The sequence below is a fragment of the Armigeres subalbatus genome, chromosome 2 (genome assembly GCF_024139115.2).
Source record: "Armigeres subalbatus isolate Guangzhou_Male chromosome 2, GZ_Asu_2, whole genome shotgun sequence".
NCBI classification, from domain to species: Eukaryota; Metazoa; Arthropoda; class Insecta; order Diptera; family Culicidae; genus Armigeres; species Armigeres subalbatus.
Genome location: NC_085140.1, coordinates 258,171,551 through 258,194,493, shown reverse-complemented (window position 1 = coordinate 258,194,493; position 22,943 = coordinate 258,171,551). Strand labels below are relative to the sequence as shown.

General features: G+C 39.0%; 1 protein-coding gene across 1 annotated transcript; it reads left to right on the top strand.

Annotated features, from left to right (window-relative positions):
* Positions 1 to 559: 559 nt before the first annotated feature.
* Positions 560 to 22,320, top strand: LOC134212116 (protein ref(2)P). Its single transcript, XM_062689666.1, has 4 exons — positions 560 to 1,182; positions 1,498 to 2,059; positions 20,091 to 21,514; positions 21,582 to 22,320. The coding sequence occupies exons 1-4, from the start codon at positions 1,002 to 1,004 to the stop codon at positions 21,725 to 21,727; spliced, it is 2,313 nt and encodes a 770-aa protein (XP_062545650.1). The 5' UTR covers positions 560 to 1,001; the 3' UTR covers positions 21,728 to 22,320.
* The last annotated feature ends 623 nt before the right edge of the window (positions 22,321 to 22,943 follow it).

The following is a 22,943-nucleotide window of genomic DNA, read 5'->3' as shown; positions in this document are numbered from 1 at the left end:
GTTTTGGAATTTTTTTCTAGGGTTGCGACATCTGATAACTGCAGATATTTAAATTTTATTGAAAATATATTGAAAACAAATTTCCGATTTTCTACCATACACGGAATAATAAATTTATTTCAGTTATATGGTAATTCAAGAAAAAAATCATAACCGTAAAATGATCAAGCGATAACGGGACAATTCCAGTGAAAATTCCGTTTTGACGTTTTAGCCCGTTATTTATTATCCGTCATCGTTTGTTTTCTTTTTGAGTGAGAGAGGAGAGGAGCAAACACACTAAAATCACATAGTTCTGATTAAACAGTTATTGATCTCAGTAATTATTTTATTATATTTCATTGTTATTATTTTCATACAAATCAGACTAAATTGCTTTAAATTAAAAATAGAAATAGATACATTCTGGTACATCTGTACGCAAATTGTAAGTTTCAAACCCCGAAACTTGGATTCAGAGCTTGTCCTGAGAGATCCAGAGTTACCATGCTGTGTCATTTTGGTTAGGGGTGCGCTTTATGCTCTCTTGTTGTTTTTATTTACGTCTCATACGGAGGGACAGCAAAACCTGAGCAAAACCAAAACTGCTTGAGATCCAGCTGGTGATTCATTCTTCGGTTTGTGCTAGAAGCGTCTGGAAGTGACATTTTGTGTTCTGACTTGACAAGCTTCTGAATTCGAATTTGCCCGATCATCGAAAAAGTGGAGTCATTGCTTACGGACCAGTTCGTACACTTGTGAAATCTGCGTGTATAAAAAGTGGACCATCTAATCCGAAGGTATTCACTCGAAAATTGTTGTCCATTTGTGTCGGTCGGAAAAAAAATCATAGTTTTGTCCTACTAAGCTCGATTATTTTGGAAAGTGTGATCAAAGTGTTGATACCCAGATAAAACAGTGCCAAGGTCTGCTCGACATATTTGATAAAAATTTAAGTTCTGGTTAACAAACAGTGCATTAGAAAGTGATTCAGGAAAATTTGCGACAGCAAGAAAAACAAAATGGTGTTCCCAAAAGCAATGAAAGTGACAGTCCTCCGGGAGTCCGGGGAAAAAGACAATTTCCTGCTGACCACCGATCGGCATAGGGAGATCTGCCACCATTTCGACAATCTGAAGAACGAGGTTGTGGTCCGCTATCCGGAGTTGCTGCAGTACGAGGAAATCAAGTTCGTCTGGATTGGTAAGTGTTTGCTTCTGTTTCATTCTGGGAGTCATGGGATTGTGAAATTATGCACGAGAAGACTTTTACCCGATGCACTGTTTCATAACTGCGCATTTTCTGTTTTTGGTTTTTTTTTCGCTTGTGTTGTGGTCGTTGTAGTTCTCCATCGAAGGGAAACCATCATATGGTGGCAGTGATGCCTGTTTGGCAGATAGATTATTCTTTAATTAAATCATGAATGCCTAAATCGCTTAGAACAAAAATTTCTAAAAATTCCAAAGGATTTTATTATTTAAATTTGTTATAAAATATTTTTCATTCCAAATTTTTCAGATGACGAAGGCGACGAGATCATAATCCTTAACCATGCCGACTACTATGACTACATGGACGCCTGGAGACCAAGTCAGGAAAAGCGGCGAATCTATGTCAGAGGTGCGAACAAGATACCCCAACCAAAGCAAACTTCCGAGCAGCAATCAACGGACGCACCGATGGAATATGCTTCCGCGGTTCCCAGAACCGAATCAGCTGCCCCCAGGGTTGAGTTCGCCTCTCCACCATCATGCACGGATGCGGAAGACCTACCGCTTCATAGCAACATCGTTTGTGATGTGTGTGACGAAACGATCCGCGGCCATCGGTACAAGTGTTTGCAGTGCTTCAACTACGATCTGTGCATGCGCTGCGAGAATCGAATGCGCCACAAGGACCATCTAATGGTCCGCATTCCGACGCCGGAGGTCAACCGCCGATCGCCGTTCCGGCTGTTCGACAAACTTCGTAGCTACGCAGCGGAGGTGGGGGCCCACTCTGGTTTTGCGGCTGCTAACGATTTCCGCGACGAGGACTACGAAAACTCGAAACGATCCAAGCGGCATCATCGCCGTCACAGGTGAGTTTTGTTAGAGCGAGGGGTCGTCATTGATAAGATAAAGTGTAGCGAAACAAAAACTCCCCTTTCACAAAAAAAAAATCAATCCTTATGATAGATTAATACTGTGCTGCATTGCGTTCGAACAAAACGTTAATGTGCTAATGATTCATGGCCAAGGTCTTTCTCGTGAAAGCAAACAAGTTTTAGTTTTGATTTTGAAAACTAGAACACGTACTACCAAAGAGTTGATTGATCACGTTCAAACTTGTTTGTGCGCATGAGAAGATGACGAAATTTGTAGTGAAATTCAATTTTGCATACCTACAATACATACCGTAGTAGGGGTGGCTTGCAACACCCATCATTTTGATATTATTTTCATATTCTTATTATTGTTGTATATCTGATTATATGTCTAATCACTTATATTAGGACACATGAAAAAAATCATGTGCTAGTAGAATGAATAAATCCTTTTAACTCAGAATTATTGAGAGAGAAACTTGAAAAGTGTTGCAAGTCACCCCGTTTAACGGTAATAAAATAGAAAAAACTTCTCTATTTACTTAAAGAATTTGTTGAAAAGTTCCATATTTTATTATTTCTTTTCATGATACCTAGTCAGGGTGACCATCAAACCGGGAAAACCGAGAGAGCCGGGAAAAGTCGCGGATTGAAAATTACCGGGAAAATATCGGGAAATATGCGGGAATTTTAATGAGAACCGGAAAATTTGAAAATTTCCTATACCAGCAATTTATGTATTCAACAAAAATTCAAAGTTAGTGTGTCTTGATATCCTCAAGATGCATCAAGAAATTCTGATGATGGACATTTAATTCACAATTCCAGAATTTAATAGTTTGTGACATAATCAGTGTTTTAAAAATACGAAGTTTGGGTTCAGCCAAGAAGCTCGTTTTTTAATTTGACCAATAGAGCATTGTTGATATGGTTTTAGAAAATTATGCTTCATACCAAATCTACGACTAATTTGAAAAAAAAATGTATTTCACAAATGTTTGAGAAACGTACATTTGGTGTTACATAACATAATATAACGAAAGCTGTTACACCTTCACAAAGTCTGGTTTACAATTCCTGCCGAAAATTTTACAATGTTGGATAAATTTCTGATTGAAATATGTTCACAGTTGTAAAGCGAATTCAGTCTTGAAAGGCTACTGCTTCTAAAGACACATTGCTGGGCACTGATAAATCGGTGTTTAATTAAGGAGTATGCCTTAGAATTTTCCTGAAACAGTTGGACTGAAATATTCAAACAATAAGTATGACTGAAAATATATAGTTTGATGAAAATTTGAGCCAAAATAAAACATTCTCAATGTTGAGAAAATCTCAAAACTAATGCACGATTCAAACAAAATTATGACAAATTTGACTCATTCATTTGTGTCGTTGCATTGTTTCTGTGTTTTCCTGTGCTGAAAGCAAAGTTTCAGATACGAGCCAGTCCTGGACTGCAAATCTCTAAAACAAAGAAAAAAAAAGCCAGGATTTTACGTCCTTTGCAGGTAACATGTGATAATCTTGCATGTGTCAGTGTGAACAATAAATTGCGGCTTGATTGATTTGTATCGCTTTTTGAGAGAAATGAAACCACCCTTATGAATTTTAATTTTGCGATACAATCGTTCATATAAAAATCATGCTGCTAAAGTTCGCTAAAAGTGAACTAGGGTAAAATGCCCAATGGTGGACCCCCTAGTAGCAGAATTTTACTCTTCTTGTGATAAGGGGTAAAAATGTTCAGCATATAAATTCTGCTTGATGTCTAATAACAAAATCGATGGAAGCGCTGGGGGTTCATAATATGAAATTGCTTCCCTATAGTCGACACTTCATTTGATTTTCATGTTCCGTTTCTGGACGTTCTACTTTCCTATTAGGCCCTCCTTAGCCATGCGGTAAGACGCGCGGCTACAAAGCAAGACAATGCTGAGGCAATTTTCGGAAATTGTCTCGACTTCCCGGGGATAAAAGTATCATCGTGTTAGCCTCATTATATACAAATGCAAAAATGTAACTTGGCTTAGAAACCTCGCAGTTAATAACTGTGGAAGTGCTTAATGAACACTAAGCTGCGAGGCGGCTCTGACCCAGTGTGGGGATGTAATGCCAATAAGAAGAAGAAGACTTCCCTATTATGGACCCCCCAAAATATTCCTATAGTGGACACTCTCGTGTTTATTTTTTATAAAATTGTAAATAATCATCTAATTTTACTTTCTATAGCATTTAAAATGTAAAATGTTTACATTGTGCTGTAATAATGAAAAAATGGCTGGAGGGTCCACTTGGTCACCCTTTGTTTTTAAATAGTTAAATAAAAGTTAATCACAAAAAATAAAGGGGGACCAAGAAGAAGAAGGTTATGTTTGTTTCGGCTTTATTACATTTGATTCACATTATCCATTCCTATGAGAAATCGACACTTGTAACGGGTGGGCCCTAAAAAGCGGAAATGGAAATAATGACTCGAGAAGAAAACAGCAAAGCAGTGCAGTTCAATCTAATATTATATTACATATTATATTATTATTACACTACAGTAAATCGGCGAGCGGAAAAGATTTGAAAGCTGCAAAAATTTAACCGCTAAGCAAGAGCGACTGGTTTCGGATGTTGATTTCGACCTAGAAATTCAACTGAATAAAAAAAGTGAACCTCGAGGCATTGACGATGACAGGAAAGCTGATTTGTTGAAAGTTATTTTGCCACTAATCGAGAAAGACAAGAAAACGTATTGGGTTGATTTGCCACAATGCCTGATGAGATTAGAAATTGATTTATGAATAGATTTGCTGTCTGGGTTACTTCAATCATTTTTTTTCAAATGTTATTTTCTTTTTAGTAATAGGGGGAATGACGGCTTTAGCAGCTTTTGTTCTATTATTGTCAGGGGGGTTTTTTATGACTGATTATGCTCAAATTTGGCCTAAACATTCTTTGCATATCAAAGAATATTGTGGCCAAATTTCATAACATTTGGTCGACAAAAACCCCCCTGCCAATAATAGAACAAAACCTGCCAAAGCCGTCTTTTCCCCTAGTTCTCAAAATACCGTGCTGTGCCCTTATTCCAATCAGCGCCTAATTCCGTTCACGCAAGACAAAATGATAAATAATAAAGAGTTTTTGTCTAAAAACAACAGAAAAATATCCTTGTACTTTTCTATGGTTATGTATGCATGAAATGAAATGAAAACCAGCGTCATTTTTAGCGATTAATAGTGAAAATTTAAACAAAATTTGTTGGTCGTCACTACGAGCGCCATTTTGACTGTTTTCATTAACCCACTTGCTAAGAACGTCTGACATAATATTTAAGCATTTTTAGGTGAAAATTTGCCCTGGATTTCAAACACAGCAGCATAACAAGACAAAACAGGTAACATTATAGCGTATTACCAAATTGTTGCCTGTATTTTCCCGATAGAAAATGCTGAAAAGTGAAAAATATCTTGACCGGAATAAGGGTACATCTAAATCTACTCGTTCCTTATTCCGTTCATTGGGTTTGGAGGATGGATTCCGAAAATTCCGTGTTTGAGAATATAATCTATGAGCAAGAAAAGGTACATCGTACATGAAGCCATATGAATGGTGAATATTTGAAATTCTATCCCGCAAGCAGGCAGACCGAAAGGAATTCCGTTAACGACTCCACTCGAAAAAATTATGGGACCTTTTTCAACTCGTGCCGGGAAAATAATTTTTTTTTCAGTTATGACTTTATGAGGATTTATAAAGTGAATGCTGGACAATGTTAAGAAAGGGTTTCCGGAGAATACGGACAGTTTTAAACAGCACAATCGATAATTGTGGCGTTCTTGTTTACAAGCTTTATCCGGCAATTTCTTGGCGAATTTCTATAAAAAAACACTACCCTCGCTGAGCTGCAAATAATATTTTTTTTTACCGAAATCCGTGAATACTTCGTAAAAGTAGGGTCATTCGGTACATTAAAGAACCGGAACTTTAGAGAATATTCAATTTGAACGAAACAGTGGTACGAACAATTCCAAACAAACAGAGACATTGTTTTGGAAGTTTCAGGTCAGAATTAAAGGCCTAGTATCCAGGCTCTAATCAAAATTACGTTGAGGATAAGGTGTAAAACTCCGATAAGGAATCCTATTTGTCCTTTTCTGTGGTACCTAATGGAACTGGGCAGCTAGCATCAATGTTCATGTTGAATATATCTCAAATGGTAAGTGAAACAAACTAAAAAACAGTCAACTTGGCTATACTAAGGAAATATAATTCATTGTATTTTAAATTTGGAAGGAAATTACATTTTAAGCTTTTTATTTGCAATATTATAATAAATGAAAAGATGGATTTGTGCAAATTTGATGCCTGGTATTAGCATCTCCAAGAAATCGAATGTTTTTCGGGTGATTGGAATTAGGAACACGAATGAACGGAATTAGGAACAATGCCATTTTAGATGATTGGAATTAGGACCACATAAGTGGTCAATTTTGTTTTCACTAGTGGAGCATAAGTCTATGAATGCATCCCAACATATTTTATTTTCAATTGTATATAGAAAATGACACTATGTAGCGAAATTGCAGCTTCAAAATACTAAACGGCTATTTTTTAGAGCTTTTGGACATAGCGCATTGTCTTAGGTGGACGGAATAAGGGCACAGCACGGTAATAATAATAAACACAATAAAAAATGATTTGAATACTCCAATAATGGGACTCATATCTTCTTCTTCTTCTTCTTATTGGCATTACATCCCCACCACTGGGACAGAGCCGCCTCGCAGCTTAGTGTTCATTAAGCACTTCCACAGTTATTAACTGTAAAAATGGGGTCCTGTCCGACCCTATCCGGGTCGTAGCTGGCGTGAGGCAAGGATGTATCCTATCACCGTTACTGTTCCTCATCGTAATCGATGAGATTCTGGTAGGTGCGATTGACCGTGAACCAAACCGCGGGCTGATATGGCAGCCTATAATCATGAAGCACCTAAACGACTTCGAATTGGCTGATGACGCTGCATTTCTCGCTCAACGGCGCTCTGATATGCAGAGTAAGCTCAACGACCTCGCCGAGTGCCCCTATTCGGCAGGATTAGCCAACAACGTCAACAAAACCAAATTTTTGGATGTAAACACGGCCACCCCTTCCAGTTTCACAGTAGCAGGGCAATTAGTGGAGGATGTTAAATGCTTCCAATATCTTGGTAGCCAAATGGCGTCGGACGGCGGTACCAAGATCGACATAGGCGCACGGATCAAGAAAGCAAGGGCTGCCTTTGCGAGTTTAAGAAATATTTGGAAAAACCGGCAGATAAGTGAACGCACCAAAATTCGAATTTTCAACTCTAACGTGAAATCTGTGCTGTTATACGCTAGCGAAACATGGTGTGTATCAGTGGAGAACACTCAACAGCTGCAGGTGTTCATTAACAGATGCCTGCGGTATATAATTCGGGCCTGGTGGCCTCACAACTGGATCTCAAACAATGAGCTCCATCGTCGTTGTCACCAGAGGCCGATAGCAACAGAAATTCGGGATCGGAAGTGGGGCTGGGTCGGCCACACTCTACGTAGGGGCGGAAACGAAATCTGTAAACAAGCATTAGACTGGAACCCAGCGGGACATCGCAGCAGAGGCAGACCCAGAGGCTCATGGCGGCGAAGCCTCAATAAAGAAATAAAAGAAGTCGACCGAAATCTAACCTGGCAACAGGTTAAAGCGATAGCCGGGCAACGCTCAGGATGGAGATCTTTCAAGTCGGCCCTTTGCACCACCGGAGGTGTACAGGATCCGTAAGTAAGTACAGTTATTAACTGCGAGGTTTCTAAGCCAAGTTGCATTCGTATATCATGAGGCTAACACGATGATACTTTTATGCCCAGGGAAGTCGAGACAATTTCCAATCCGAAAATTGCCTAGACCGGCACCGGGAATCGAACCCAGCCACCCTCAGCATGGTCTTGCTTTGTAGCCGCGCGTCTTACCGCACGGCTAAGGAGGGCCCACAATGGGACTCATATACGGTTACTTTTAATATGGGACTCAAATGTGGTTACTTTTAAGATGGGACAAATCGACTTGGTATTTTTTCGAAATTTTCAAAACAAATAATATGGGTTTTCATTTCTCGTTTGACAACACGGCCGAATTGCAATCGTTTACTTTAGTCCGCCTGTTACGCGAAAATCTCCGCGTTTTTGTTATCAAAAAATAATCCAATATCTTGCGTTGGAAAAGTCAATCCCTTCTGCCAATAAATCTCATCTAAATGTCCTCGGGAAGTCCAGGATATAGATGCGACTATTCTAAACCACATGTTACTTCGGTCAATACCATCATAGAAGAAGAAGCTAACCCTGAGTGTCCAAAACGTCAAAAAATGAGTCACTCGAACATGAAGAGTCGCGGTGTAAACCCACTGGAACCCACTGAAAGTATTCTCTGTGAAAAAGAACAGTGTAGAGGACAGTGTTCTGTATCTTTTGCATTTCCGAAAGAGATCGGTAAAGCTACAAGACCTTGGACAGACCCGGGCACTTTTCAATGTGATCGTGAAGTGGAGACCCTATGTGAAAAAGAAGTCAGATGGCGTTCAATGCCATCGTTGCCTACGTTTTGGTCATGGGAAAACAAATTGCAACATGATTCCACTATGTGTTAAATGTGGTGAACGACACGAGACTAATCAGTGTAAACTACCGGTGAAAGCAAGGCTTAGTGACAGTGATCGCTCCAATCGATCCCATAATAAATGTGCAATTTGCAGCGGAGATCACACTGCAAACTTCTGTGGATGCCCAGCCAGGAAATCGTACCTGAAATCGATTGAGTAACGTGCATGTGATAAAAGTAAGCTACAAGCTCCAGCGGCCCGTGTACAACATCAGTACTCCAGTTCTGCATAACATCCGCGAACAATCGCCAACCAAGGTCGTCCTCTTTACTCGGAAGTGACTCGCAATAGTGGCGAACCAATAACCGAGTCTATGGAATCGAACTTATTCTTCATAACGGAATTTCACCGTCTGCAGGCATGCAAAAACAAGCAATAACAATTCTCAGTTCTGTCAGAGCTGACGCTGAAATACATCTATAATGCCCGTCCAAATTAAATTAAAAATGCTCAATTAGAACGGAAGTTCTATTCTTCGCAAACAACTTGAATTCTTTGATTTCTTAATCCATAATGAAATTGACGTGGCTGCTGTATCCGAAACATGGTTGAAATCGTCTAACTCTTTCATTCATCCAAATTATACCTGCGTTCGAAGAGACAGACAAAGTGAAGGTGCCGAAAGGGGTGGAGGAGTAATGCTGTCAGTCCGCAAGGGGATTGTTTTCAATCAGATCGACTTATCTACGCGCGTCATTAAAGCAGTTGGAATACTTATAGAATGTAATGGGTGCCTGATCAAGGTGGTTGCGGTGTATTTCCCGGGAGCAAGGCGTAGAATGGACTGGCAGTGTTTCCGAAACGATCTGCGGACTCCCACAGCAGGAGACTTTCCAACATCTGTGATTGCGGACCTCAATGCGCGAAGTCGTCTGTGGAAGTACAAGAAAGGAAACAAAGCAGGAGCTCAACTTTGTCAGATGGCTACTAAATAGAATTTCTTCATTCACGCTCCAGAACCACCTACAATTTATCCCACCGGCCGAGGAAATCCATTAACACTGGCGGAGACAGAGGTGGGGCACCACGCGATGCAATCACACCATTGTTCTCGAAGGCTATTGTTCTTGCGCTTAGTGGTGCCCCACAAAAAAAAAACAATAGCTGGCTCCGCCAGTGTCCATCAATCCTGGACATTATCCTCTCCAACAACTTGGTAGACATGTCAGCACCAACAGTCATCGAAGAACTATCCTCCGACCACCTTCCTTTTTCCGTCGATTCCAGCCTTTCAGTTGCACCACCAAATACCCGGTATTGTTACGCTCGAGCAAATTGGCCAAGATTCTAGGGAATTGTCAACAATTCGAAAAACCACACAGCCCCAATCATCCAGAATATAAACGATGTGGCCTCAGTCGATGATTCAATAGTATTCTCAGTAACACAGTTCTTAATGCTGAAAGTCTTTCCATTCCAAAACGACCCTTCCATTTGACATTCCACAAATTTCGCCGCATACCAGAAAACTCATTCACCTCCGTAACGTGCGGCGGTGTCAGTGGATAAGACCAAAAGATCCACTCTACAAGGTCATCGTTGAAGCACTCAACAACAGAATCCGGGAAGAATGCGCGCAGTCCCGTTTTGATAAGTTCGGTGATGTTATTAGTGGAAAATTAGCAGAGCACTTCGTAACCATTGTAAGTTTACTCCCCCTCTGCAGAACGGCGATGTCCTAATTGCATCTCCGTACAGTAAAGCCGATTTACTCGCTGACAGCTTTGCTTCAGCACATAATCATACATTGGGCAGCGACAATACAACGACATCAGCAGTGGCTGAATCGATATGTTTGATTGACGAATCACCAAATCACCCGAATGGAGCTCGTCTAGTCAGACCGAAGGAAACGAAACAGCTAATCGCTAGGCTGAAAAATAAAGCACCTGCATGTGACCAAATTTGTAATAAACTGCTGTAATACCTATCGCGAAAGGCGACTATTGTGCTGGCTAAAATATTTACAGCGTGCTTACAGCTCTGTTACTTCCCCAATGCTTGAAAACACGCTGCTATAATACCAATTCCAAAACGCAACAATAACATTAACAACCCTTCGAACTATCGATCTATCAGCCTGCTCCCGTCTCTTAGCAAGCTATTAGAGCGCATTATCCTTTCCAGAATAGAATGGGACCTGGATGCTGCTCGATTAATCCCCGATGAACAATTTGAATTTAGACGAGGTCAGTCGACAACCCATCAGTAAGTTCGCCTAGTCTCTCATGTCAAAACTGGGGCCTGTAGCAGAATCGAAATTTTACTAATAATATTAGTGGGTCTTCCACGAAAGGCTGAATCACATAAGGCTGAAAACTCGTAAGGCTGAAAAGTAAAAATCTTACATAAGGCTGAAATAACAAAAGGCTGAAACTCGAAAGGCTGAAAAATCGTGAGAAACCAATATTAGTGGAAGAATTCACATTTGACGTTAAAAGGGGCACAAACTAAAATGATCCGCAACCTTCTTGAGACTTCTTGTTGTCTTTCAAATTTTTATACGGAATTCTTATTTTGTAGTCTATACAGCTCATAAAGTTTTGAGGTACTGTCGTCGGGGGTGACAATGGGTCAAATGGGGGTGAGAATGGGTCACTGAATGAATGCTTGTAGAATGCATTGAATGTATCTGAGGGCAAGAAGACTAAAATATAAGAGACCTTTTTGAACGATTTTTCTCTACGACCTCCAGACTGCCGGTGAGAGCGATGACCCATTGTCACTCCCTGATGGCGGTAACATAGAACATCCTTCCTTCTTCCTTGTTTCTTATTGCTTCATCATTATTTCTTCTCTCATCTTTATCTTACTTTTTCCTTCTTCCTTCTTCTATGTTCTTTCTTCAATCTTTCATCTTTTTTCCTTCTCCCTTCTTCCGTCTTCATTCTCTCTTCTTCCTTCTTCTTTCCTCCTTCCTTTGTCTCTGTAAATTTTTATTCTTTATACTTTATTATTTATTCTTTATTTTTTATTCTTTATTTTTTATTTTTTATTCTTTATTCTTTATTCTTTTTTTATTCTCTATTCTTTATTTTTTATTCTTTATTCTTTATTCTTCATTCTTCATTCTTCATTCTTCATTCTTCATTCTTTATTCTTTATTCTTTATTCCTTATTATTACTTTTTTTTATTCTGTATTTTTTATTCTTTATTCTTTATTCTTTATTCTTCATTCTTTATTCTTTATTCTTTATTTATTCTTTATTCTTTATTCTATATTATTTATTCTTTATCATTAATTCTCTATTCTTTATTCTTTATTCTTTATTTTTATTCTCTATTCTTTATTCTTTATTCTTTATTCTTTATTCTTTATTCTTTATTCTTTATTCTTTATTCTTTATTCTTTATTCTTTATTCTTTATTCTTTATTCTTTATTCTTTATTCTTTATTCTTTATTCTTTATTCTTTATTCTTTATTCTTTATTCTTTATTCTTTATTCTTTATTCTTTATTCTTTATTCTTTATTCTTTATTTTTTTATTCTTCTTTATTCATTATTCTTTATTCTTTATTTTTTATTCTTCTTTATTCATTATTCTCTATTCTTTATCAATTATTCACTATCCAACCACTCAACATAGTTGGTACAACATATCGTATGGTTGGGATTCATTTCATCCCATCAATTTCAGCCTTTCGATACGTTTCAGCCTTCTGATACTTTCAGCCTTTTGAGACTTTCAGCCTTTCAAGATTTCAGCCTTTTGAGTTCAGCCTTATGAGCATTCAGCCTTATGTGTTTCAGCCTTCCGTAGGACACCCAATATTAGTAGAACACCTTCTAACTTGTGTTTTTCCGTTGCATAATGAATCTACAAGTAACAATTTACAAGTCTAATATTACAAGTAAAGCGCACTAATAATATTAGCAGAATTTACAAGTAACTGTTGCATAAAGAGAATACAAGTACAAATTATTAACGTTGGCTTGTAGTTTCTTTTACAAGTATGAATGGTGCTGTAATTTTGTTTACAAGTAGCTTCTATTTCATTATTTCAGCTGTACAAAGTAAATATACAAATTTGTTGCGCATAATAACGCGCGCCAATTTGAACACTGCAAGCAAAGATAAATTTCTGTATTTAACTTGAGCAACCCTATGCGATTAGAATAGCTGTTTGAAGGTAGAGCGCAAAACAGATCAATAGAACCAGAAATGAATTGTGATAGTGAGAAGGTGCACGCATTGGGAGAAATCTATAATGAATTTCTTACAAATCGTCACCGAATTAGTAAGTAGTATTGTTTTATTGTATTTTATTCATGTAATAAATGTTTATTTAAAAGCTTTGTAGCTGACCTCATGACAAAAATGTGTCTTCTTGTCTGCTAAAAGAATCGGGGTCCAGCGGCACCTTCCACGATCGCAACAATATTATTATTGTTTTTAACAAATTAACAGAGAAAGAAAGTACTTTAAATTACCATACAGTGAAATACTATGCACTAAGAATAAATTTTTCGTTCCAATACAAAGCTGAGAATTATGAAATTTTTCAAATAACTCTGGAGAAAGCAGAAATACTTTATAGTGCTGACATCAAGTATTTTAATGGTGAGGCGCTATACTACTTTTTTTTTCGCTTAAAACCGTACTCTTGCCCAATAACCCAATTTTGAGTAAAACGACTCTTCTAACACTATGCAGTTTACCTTAATCCACGTAAAAACATATTACCCAAAGCAGAGTTTAGTAAGTGTAGTTTACCTAAAGCTGACTTCATTCAACTCAAATGTGGGTAGTTGTACTGAACAATCTTGGGTGGGGCCATGCATCTTGCCCTATTTTCGACAACAATCATGGAAAAGAAAGGAAACACTACTTAAATTTTTATTATTATTTTTTTTTAAACCGCCTTAATTCCATAATTGGACTAAAAACAAAATACAAACCCGCATAAGTCCCGCAATACACGTAAATTGAAACCCGCTTCAGAAATACGCGTCAAACGAGTCTAGCGAAATTAGATTTTTCATGGAAGATACGTTCGAGTAAAGTACAAATCGCCCAAATTAAAACCCATGTCAATCCCAAAATCCGCCTATAAAAACCACGTAATAAACCACTTCAGTGTGCATTACTTTCTCTTTGTAAAAAATGCCAATACCGCGAAACCAGATTGAACCACGAAATCAATAAATTAACAGAGAGAAGGATAATAAATTCGTGTTCCGTGTATTCCTATCGCAGTATCTTATTGCACAAATTTGCAGAAAAACATAAACAAATCATTTATCTCCGCATTGACAGTGAACTGTCGGATGAATTTTGACAGGTAAATGAACCTGACAGACTTGTCATTTCAACCTTACTAATAATACAAGCAAGGTGAATACAAACAGGTGTAGCAGTATGCCAATTTCATGATTCAGCCATCTTGGATTTTAATATGGGGCAGCCACCGAGTTTGTTTATGTTTTGCACTGAAAATGAATTTTTCACCCCCGCGCTAGTCTCTCCCATCTACTGTCGAAGTGAGTGAACCCTGATATAAGAACCCTGAATACAAGTACTAATATTATTAGTTGATTATTACAAGTACTTGTAATTTTTCGACTCGTAACTTGTAACTTGTAGATAATACTAGCTTTATGTACCCGGCCTTGCTCGGAATTGCCAGTTTGGTTCGCAGATTTTTTTACAATCGGAAAATGATAAAACCAATTGGTCAACAGGGTAATTGTGTTTACTTATTGATACTTCATCATTTGATCAAAAGAAGGCTTTTGGAAACATTGACTGATTTTGAAGAAGGGATCGTGAGTTTGAATAGCCTTATTCCGGGCAAACGTTTATTTCTAAAGAAGGAAAAACATCCACCGATGCCTTATTCCGAGCGAAAGCATATTTTTAAAGAAGGGATCACACCCTCCATTGCCTTATCCAGGCAAATTCCTACTTTTGAAGAAGCATTCACATCTACTATCTTCTATCTTTATATATATATAAGACTCAATGTTTGTATGTTTGTATGTATGTTCCAGCATAACTTCTGAACCCATTGACCGATTTCAACCAAATTTGAAACACACATTCTTCATCTTAAGGAGACGACGATAGGGGGGTTAGGGATGCTATTTGGAAAAAAGGGGAGGGTGTGGGGGGAGGGGTATCGCTAAGTTATTGATCAACTCAGTGTACCTTTTGAACCCCTTGGCCGATTTCTACCAAATTTGGAACACACATTCTTTATCTTTAGGAGATGACGATAGGGGGGTTAGGGATGCTCTTTGGAAAAGGGGGAGGATGTGCGGGGAGGGGTATTGCTTAGTTATTAATCAACTCAGTGTAGCCTCTGAACCCCTTGGCCGATTTCAACCAAATTTGGAACACACATTCTTCATCTTAAGGAGACGACGATAGGGGGTTATGGATGCTTTTTGGAAAAAAGGGAGAAGGTTTGGGGGGGAGGGGTATTGCTAAGTTATTGATCAACTCAGTGTACCTTATGAACCCCTTGGCCGATTTCAACCAAATTTGGAACACACATTCTTTATCTTAAGAAGACGTTAATGAAGCGGGGCTAAGCATGTTCTTTGGAAAAGGGAGAGGATGTGCGGGGAGGGGTATTGCTTAGTTATTAATCATCTCAGTGTAGCCTATGAACCCATTGGCCGTTTTCAACCAAATTTAGGACACACATTCTTCATATTAAAGAGACGACGATAGCGTGATTTGGGATGCTGTTTGAAAAAGGAGGGTATGGAGGAGTGGTATGGTTCAGAAAACGATCAACTAAATGTAAGTCTTGAACCCAATGACCGATTTGAACTAAATTTGTATTAAATATTGTATGTCCTAAGGAAACAACTTTAGTGGATGTGGGTAGGTAATTTAAAAGGGGATGGTGTGAGAGAGGGGTATTGTTTAGTTATCGATCAATTCAGCATAACTTTTGAACCCATTTACCGATGTCCACTAAATTTGGAACCCATATTCTCTGTTTAAGGAAGACTATATCAGACTGGATAGAAGTGTCGTAGTTGAATAAGAGAGAGATGGTATATTTATTAAACGAACAGTTTAGTATACCTTTTACCGCATGGGTCAATTCAAACCAATTTTGTAAAACATATTCTCTGCCCAAAACTGTAAAGGCTGGGAGAAACTTTTTGGAATGCAGGAGGTTGTTGGGGTTAGGTATTGTTCAAAAAAACGTCCTTAATTTAAAATCCCTCTTATTTAGTTCATTCGAAGTTCTTTCACATTGTACAATGCTCCGAAAACAAATTTCCCGAATTCCTTAAAAATAGCAAATCCTCGACAATAACATTTTCCCGTTAATAACATTTCCCCAAAAATGACTTCAACTTCAACTTCCCTGAAAATGACATATCCCTGAATGAAGCAGGCCATTAACATAACAATATTTGGCTTAAGGTCATTTGACATGAAGGGCATTTAGGATAATTATGAACAGAAAAATCTTTCAAGAAAGCATGCATTTGCTGGGTGTAGAGCAATGATTATTGTTACCCTTCATCGGAATCATGGTTTGCCCTTTGAAAAGCAATAATTAATGTGTTTCCTTCTGGATGGTGGATGTGATTGCTTCTTTAAAAGTAGGCATTTGCCCGGAATAAGGCAATGGTGAGTGTGATCCCTTCTTTAAAAATGGGCGTTTGCCCGGAATAAAGCATCGGTGGATGTTTTTCCATCTTTAGAAAATGACTTTCAAAGAGCATCCATAACCCCCATATAGTCGTCTCCTTGTTAACGGATTTGTGTTACAAATTTGGTTGAAATCGGTTCAGAAGTTACACTAAGTTGATAGATAGTCAAGCAATACCCTCTCCCCACACCTCCCCTTTTCCAAAGATTATCCCTAACACCTCTATCGTCGTCTTCTTAAGATAAAGAATGTTTGCTCCAAATTTGGTTGAAATCGGGTAAGGGATTCAAGACTTACACTGAGTTGATCGATAACTAAGCAATATCCCTCCCTCACACTCTTCCTCTTTTCAAAGAGCATCCCTTATCCTAATATCGTCGTCTCCTTATGATGAAGAATGTGTGTTCCAAATTTGTTTAAATCGGCCAAGGGATTCAGAAGTTACACTGTGTCGATCGATAACTAAGAAATACTCCTCCCCCACAGCCTCTCCCTTTTCCAAAGATTATACCTAACACCTGTATCGCCGTCTCCTTAAGATAAAGAATGTTTGCTCCAAATTTGGTTGAAATCGGGTAAGGAATTCAAGACTTACACTGAGTTGATCGATAACTAAGCAATACCCCTATCCCCACACCCTCCCCCTTTTCCAAAGGTTATCCGTAACCCCTCTATCGTCGTCTCCTTAAGATAAAGGATGTATGTTCCAAATTTGGTTGAAATCGGCCAAGGGGTTCAGAAGTTACATTGAGTTGATCGATAACTAAGCAATACCCCTCCCCCCACATCCTCCCTCTTTTCCAAAGAGCATCCCTAATCCCCATATAGTCGTTTCCTTAAGATAACGAATTTGTGTTCCAAATTTGGTTGAAATCGGTCAAGGGGTTCAGAAGTTACACTGAGTTGATCGACAAACTAAGGAATAACCCTCCCCCCACACTCTCCCCCTTTTCCAAAGAGCATGCCTAACCCCCTATCGTCGTCTCCTCAAGATAAAGAATGTGTGTTCCAAATTTGGTTGAAATCGGTCAATGGGTTCAGAAGTTATGCTGGAACATACATACAAACATACATACAAACATATAAACATTGAGTTTTATATATATAGTTTATAGTTTATTAGTTTGATTATGCAACAGGGCCCAGGGCCACCAAAAAATCATTGGGAATGGTAATGTTAGACGTCGAGAAAGCATACGATGCCATACTGCATGAAATGGCACGTGCGAACTTTCCGATCCATTTGACAAAAATCGTTCAATCCTTCATTAAAAACCGAAGCTTTCTAGTCAACGTGAAAGGTGCATTATCGTCTAAAAGAGCAATTCCCTATGGAGTCCCTCAGGGTTCAGTTCTTAGCCCAACTCTGTACAGCATATTTACAGCAGATATCGTAATGGTTGATGGCGTGTCTTATTACATCTTTGCTGATGATACTGCTTTCATAGCGCCAGACTCAGATCCTGCAGTCGTGATCTCCAAATTACAAGCAGCACAAAATGCACTAGAAGGATATCAACAGAAATGGAAATTAAAATTAATCCCACCAAAACCCAAGAATTTTTTTTTCACCGATCGTCGTAACCCACGACACCTTCCCCAACATGGCGTGATTGCAGGAGGACACGAAGTGGATTGGTCCACGGAAGTCAAGTATTTCGGTTTGAACCTAGAACAGAAACTGAAGTTCAGTGTGCACGTCCAGAAAACGCTCCAAAAATGTGATAAGCTCAAAGTGCCTATACCCATTGGTATGTCGTCGATCTCGCCTGCGCGTCACCAATAAACTATTACTCTACAAAGCTATAATTCTTCCTACCATCACTTATGACTTTCCGGTATGGAGCAATTGCGCCAGTACCCATCGTAGAAAACTCCAAATAAAGCAGAATCGAGTGTTGAAAATTTTATTGGATCTGGACCCCTACTACCCAACAGATTATTACACAATTGACACAATCGACAACTGGATCTACTGTGTCGAACCGAAATTCTGGAGTAGCTGTGATTTGTCGGAAAATCCATTGCTACAAACCACCCCCCACGTACTGTGACACTATATCTTAAGTAAATTTTCCTCTAACTATCGCATCAACACAAAGCAATTGATAAGGTTTTTTATCTCAGCATTTTTCCTTACATGCTAAATTTGTTATAAAACCCAAAATAATGTCAATTGCAATAACAATATTACTGCTGAAAGGACCACCAAATCTCAGTTAACATAACGTATCCAATTAGACCAAAGCAACGAACCAATAAATTATGAATTATGAAATTATAACATGGGTTTATTGAAAGGCACAAAAATATGAACCAAAATAGGACCATTGTTTCTTAAATCTCATAAACGGTGAAAAGTCATATGGGACAGTTATTCGATTACAGGCAGTATACGTTATATAAAGAGATCATTGAATAATAGCATATGGTCCGTGGTCCACCGTACGGCGTAGTTTAATCTTGCAGGTATCTATCACATGACCGCTGTACGGCTGCAATTTTCGAATAATGCTTCTGATCCTATTGATGAGTTGCTTCGTGTTTTTGGTCTTCAATCACCTTTGTATACAACGGAGCTCAGTTAACCAAAAATCATTTAACACCGTGTACTTTTCCCACGATATTTGATCGCGTGCAATGCGCGCCGCTGTAGGTACCTACTTCCTGTTTTGACGGTATGTTTTAAACAACTGAACATGTTGGAGTAAAAGTGTGTGGGCAACATTTTCTGAATATTCTGAGGATTCATACACATAAGGAAATATTTCTCTGAAAGTATCAATGTTCTTAGTATTAAAGTATTGAATTATTGAAATTCCCGTTTTTCAGTGGCCACTCGTTTAAAAAAAATAAGCTGAATTGGGGCCGTGTGAAACTTTTGAAATTGCTCCCAGTGGCGAGTCAAACATTGTTGTTTGATGAATGATGGGGCACCATTTGGTGCAAGAACGTAGCTTTGAGCTTTGATAGCATGCTTTCAATGCGATTCGCCAGAAGGATTTAACAGGAAAACATCCGATTCTACAATTGCTAATTGTCTCAAATTCAAGGCATTTAGGGTAGTTTTTAAAACTGGCACCTTTTGCTTTTATACGTTTCATGGTTTTCCAGTTACGAAAGCCGAACTTGCTTAGTTGAATGTTTTTCACAATTCTGAAAATCGAGCTCCTGGGAGCGAGAAAGGAGGGCCCCCATACAAATTGAACATCAATTTCTTCATAACTCGAGAATTAATCAAGCAAATGGAACTAAATCTTGCATGTGGTGGTTTTGGAAGGGAAGATATGTTTCTGTGGTAGTTCGAAACCCATCCCCTTCTGGAAAGGGGGTCTCCCATACAAATGAAACATAAATTTCTGCATAACTTGAGAACAAATCAAAGAATAAATTAATTTTAGGCAAAACGAAGTTCATCGGGTCTGCAAGCATTTCATATATTTCAATAGGCAATCATATTATGAATTGATACAAAGGTCAGATTTGAGTCGATCATGTTATTTTAAATGAAACTACATAGCAGTGTTTAAATAACATTTTGTAAGTCTCATTTGGAGGGATTCAGGCGGAATCCAAACCAAACCTGTTTTACTGTTTTATTATGCAACTTCTATGGCTTTTTCCTAAGTTCGATCTTATCCAATATTTTTATTTGTTTAATAAGAAAGTTCAAATTGCAGCCAAAATTCGATGACTGCTAAAATACAATTATTTTTTATTATCCATCCACAGCAAGGAGCGTGATGACTCCAAAGAATGCCGTGAGGAAAAGGAACGCAAAGAACGCAAACAGCGCCGTGAACGTTGCGCCAAATCGTCCGAGGAGCGTCGTAGCGGCGGCCACCGTCATCGTTTCGGACATGGATTCAACTTTTCTCATCTGATCAATCAGGTTATCGATCCGGCCAACATTCAGTCAGCTTTCATATCGGCAGATGCTGCGGCTGCTGCTGCCGCCGCCGCTGCCGAATCCGCCGAGGAGGCCGTCAGAGCGAGCATGGTCCACTGTCCTATGTTTGCTACTGCTTCAACTTCTGCCTCTACTTCTGCTTCTGCTTCAACTTCTGCCTCTACTTCGGCTTCGGCACCGACATCTGCTCCACCACAGGAGGAAGCCAACCCAACCTTGTCTACTACAGAAAACCCTCAAGAGCCAGCTCCGTCTCCTCCGACAGCCGAATCACCACAGCCAAAATCTTCCACCCCGTCAAACAACACTTCACCAAGTACACCAAAACAGATTCCGGACATGATCGACCTATCCTGGTTAGCGCCGACGCCTGAAAGCATTCAGAGAATTAATCAAACATTCTCCAGAATATTGGATCCTCTGGGAATGAACATCGAAATCCGTTCCAACGGTTCTCCAAAGCCGGCCCAAACCCAGACCCCACCCGAAGAAAAGAAAGACAAAACGACGGAGACGGCCAATACGCCCACCACCAGCACTCCCAGCCAAACACCACCGGGTGGGGCCGGGACCAGCAGTAAGGCAACTGAGTCTATCGCAGAACAAGAGAAGGAAGACCCCGTCGTAGAGCTGGAGCAAAAAATGAAGGCCGTTATCGTGAATCGTCCTGCGGCAAAGCATATTAAAAATGAGGCCGACGCCACTTTGGATAGCAGTGATGAGGAAGATTGTTCTACGGATAGCAGCGTCTCGTTGTTGAGCGACAATGACGATTTTATGGCAGCCGTTGAAAAAGCTGAGAAGAGATGGACCATGTTAGATATTCCCCTTGAAGGGTCTCATGAAGCGTCGCAGTCATCACTCATAACTGTTGGGGAAGTGGCAACGGAAATTGCTAAGATTATCGTACCGGAACCTGCTGCGGTAAAGGTACCAGAACCTGCTATCGCATCCACGTCATCAATGCCAGCTACTCCGGCAGCAACTGCAACCGGAAGCTACCCGGAAGCCGGTTCCGCATCTTCTGCCAACAGTGGCAGTACCTCGAAACCAATCGACTATGAGCAGTTGGGTAAAGCATTGAAGCAACATCTGGAAGCCGAGCAACAAGCAGCTTCTGCTAACAAACAGCCCCCCAGTCCACCCACTCCGGCTGTGGCTCCGAAGGAAGCAACACCACCACCACCAGCACCAGCAGCCTCTGTTCCTGCTGCTCAACCCGCGGTGAATGTTGTCTTCAGTCGCAGTATGTTGAACTAATTTCGATATCTAATCAAAGTTCGCAGTATGTAATCTTTACTATCTCTCCTTAGGGCCTCACGTCAACCATGCCGTTCATGCAATGATGTCCATGGGCTTCAGCAATGAGGGAGGATGGCTTACCCAACTGCTGGATTCAGTCAATGGGGACATCCCGAAGGCCTTGGATCTCTTGACGCCGCATAAGATGAACCCTTAAAGTTTTTCGGCTGATGAAGTAATTCGATATTTTTTACATGCAAGTGATACAAATATTCAAATATTTTACGAGTTACGTATGTTTAGCTGAACGTAGGGGAACGACAATTGGTAGCGTGCTAACAATTTTGACAAACACAATTTACCACACTAAACTATGTGGTACATATATTAATTCAAAAAAAAGGTGATAGTATATAGAACGTAATTTTATAAGCAAACAAATATTGTATTTGTGTTTTAAGTACCTAACCTATGAATAAGAGGTAGTATGGCCTACACCTTGTTGTGGTATTGTATTTCTATTGCTGTCAAGTAGATTTTTGTCAAAGGGGTAGCTCAGTTATAGAAGAATCCTGTGAAGAATACGAATGTCTATTGAAATCATATCTTCGTGCTGGTAATAGGAATGAATATCACCAAGCCAAATATCCTTTGTCTTAGTTTTTTTTTCAATTTATTTTTATGATGCAAGTCGTTTATATAAATTCTTTTCTCTGTAGTCTGGCCCTATATTTCTAATACGAGAAATCACATATATTATATTTATGTATGCAGCTATTTGACATGTTTATCATAAAAAAGATCAAATAACTCATTTAGTTATCATTCACATATCACATACCAAAAGGACTCATTAATTCAGCCGAAACAGTCGAGTAAAACTGTTATTTTGAGAAATTAAGACTACTCAAGAAGTAAAAAAATTTCAAATTGGGGTTTGTTGCGTGGAATTTTTTTGGTTGAAGATGTTTGTAGATGTGCGCATTTCAAAGAGCATGGTACCGTACTGTGCCCTTTTTCCAATCAGTGCCTAATCCGCTCACGCAAGACAAAATAATAAACAATGAAGAATCTTTGTATAAAATTAACAGAAACATATTTTTGTACTCTTCTATAGTTATTATTTATTTATTATTTTATTTTTTTTTTCTATCGTTATGTATGCATGAAATGAAATGAAAAGCAGCGTCATTTTTAGCGATAAATAGTGAAAATTTGAACAAAATTTCAACAGGCGCCATTTTGACTGTTTTTATTAACCCACTTGCTGAGAACGTCTGTCATAATATGGAGCGGGACCATTTGGGCTGCACCTCCTATGCCCGCCCCAAAACGTTAATAATTCGATTGCGTTTCAACCAAATGGCTTGATTGTTTGTACATCACTAGTTATCGACATATTTTTGTGGGCGAATCGATTGACGCAGTTTTTA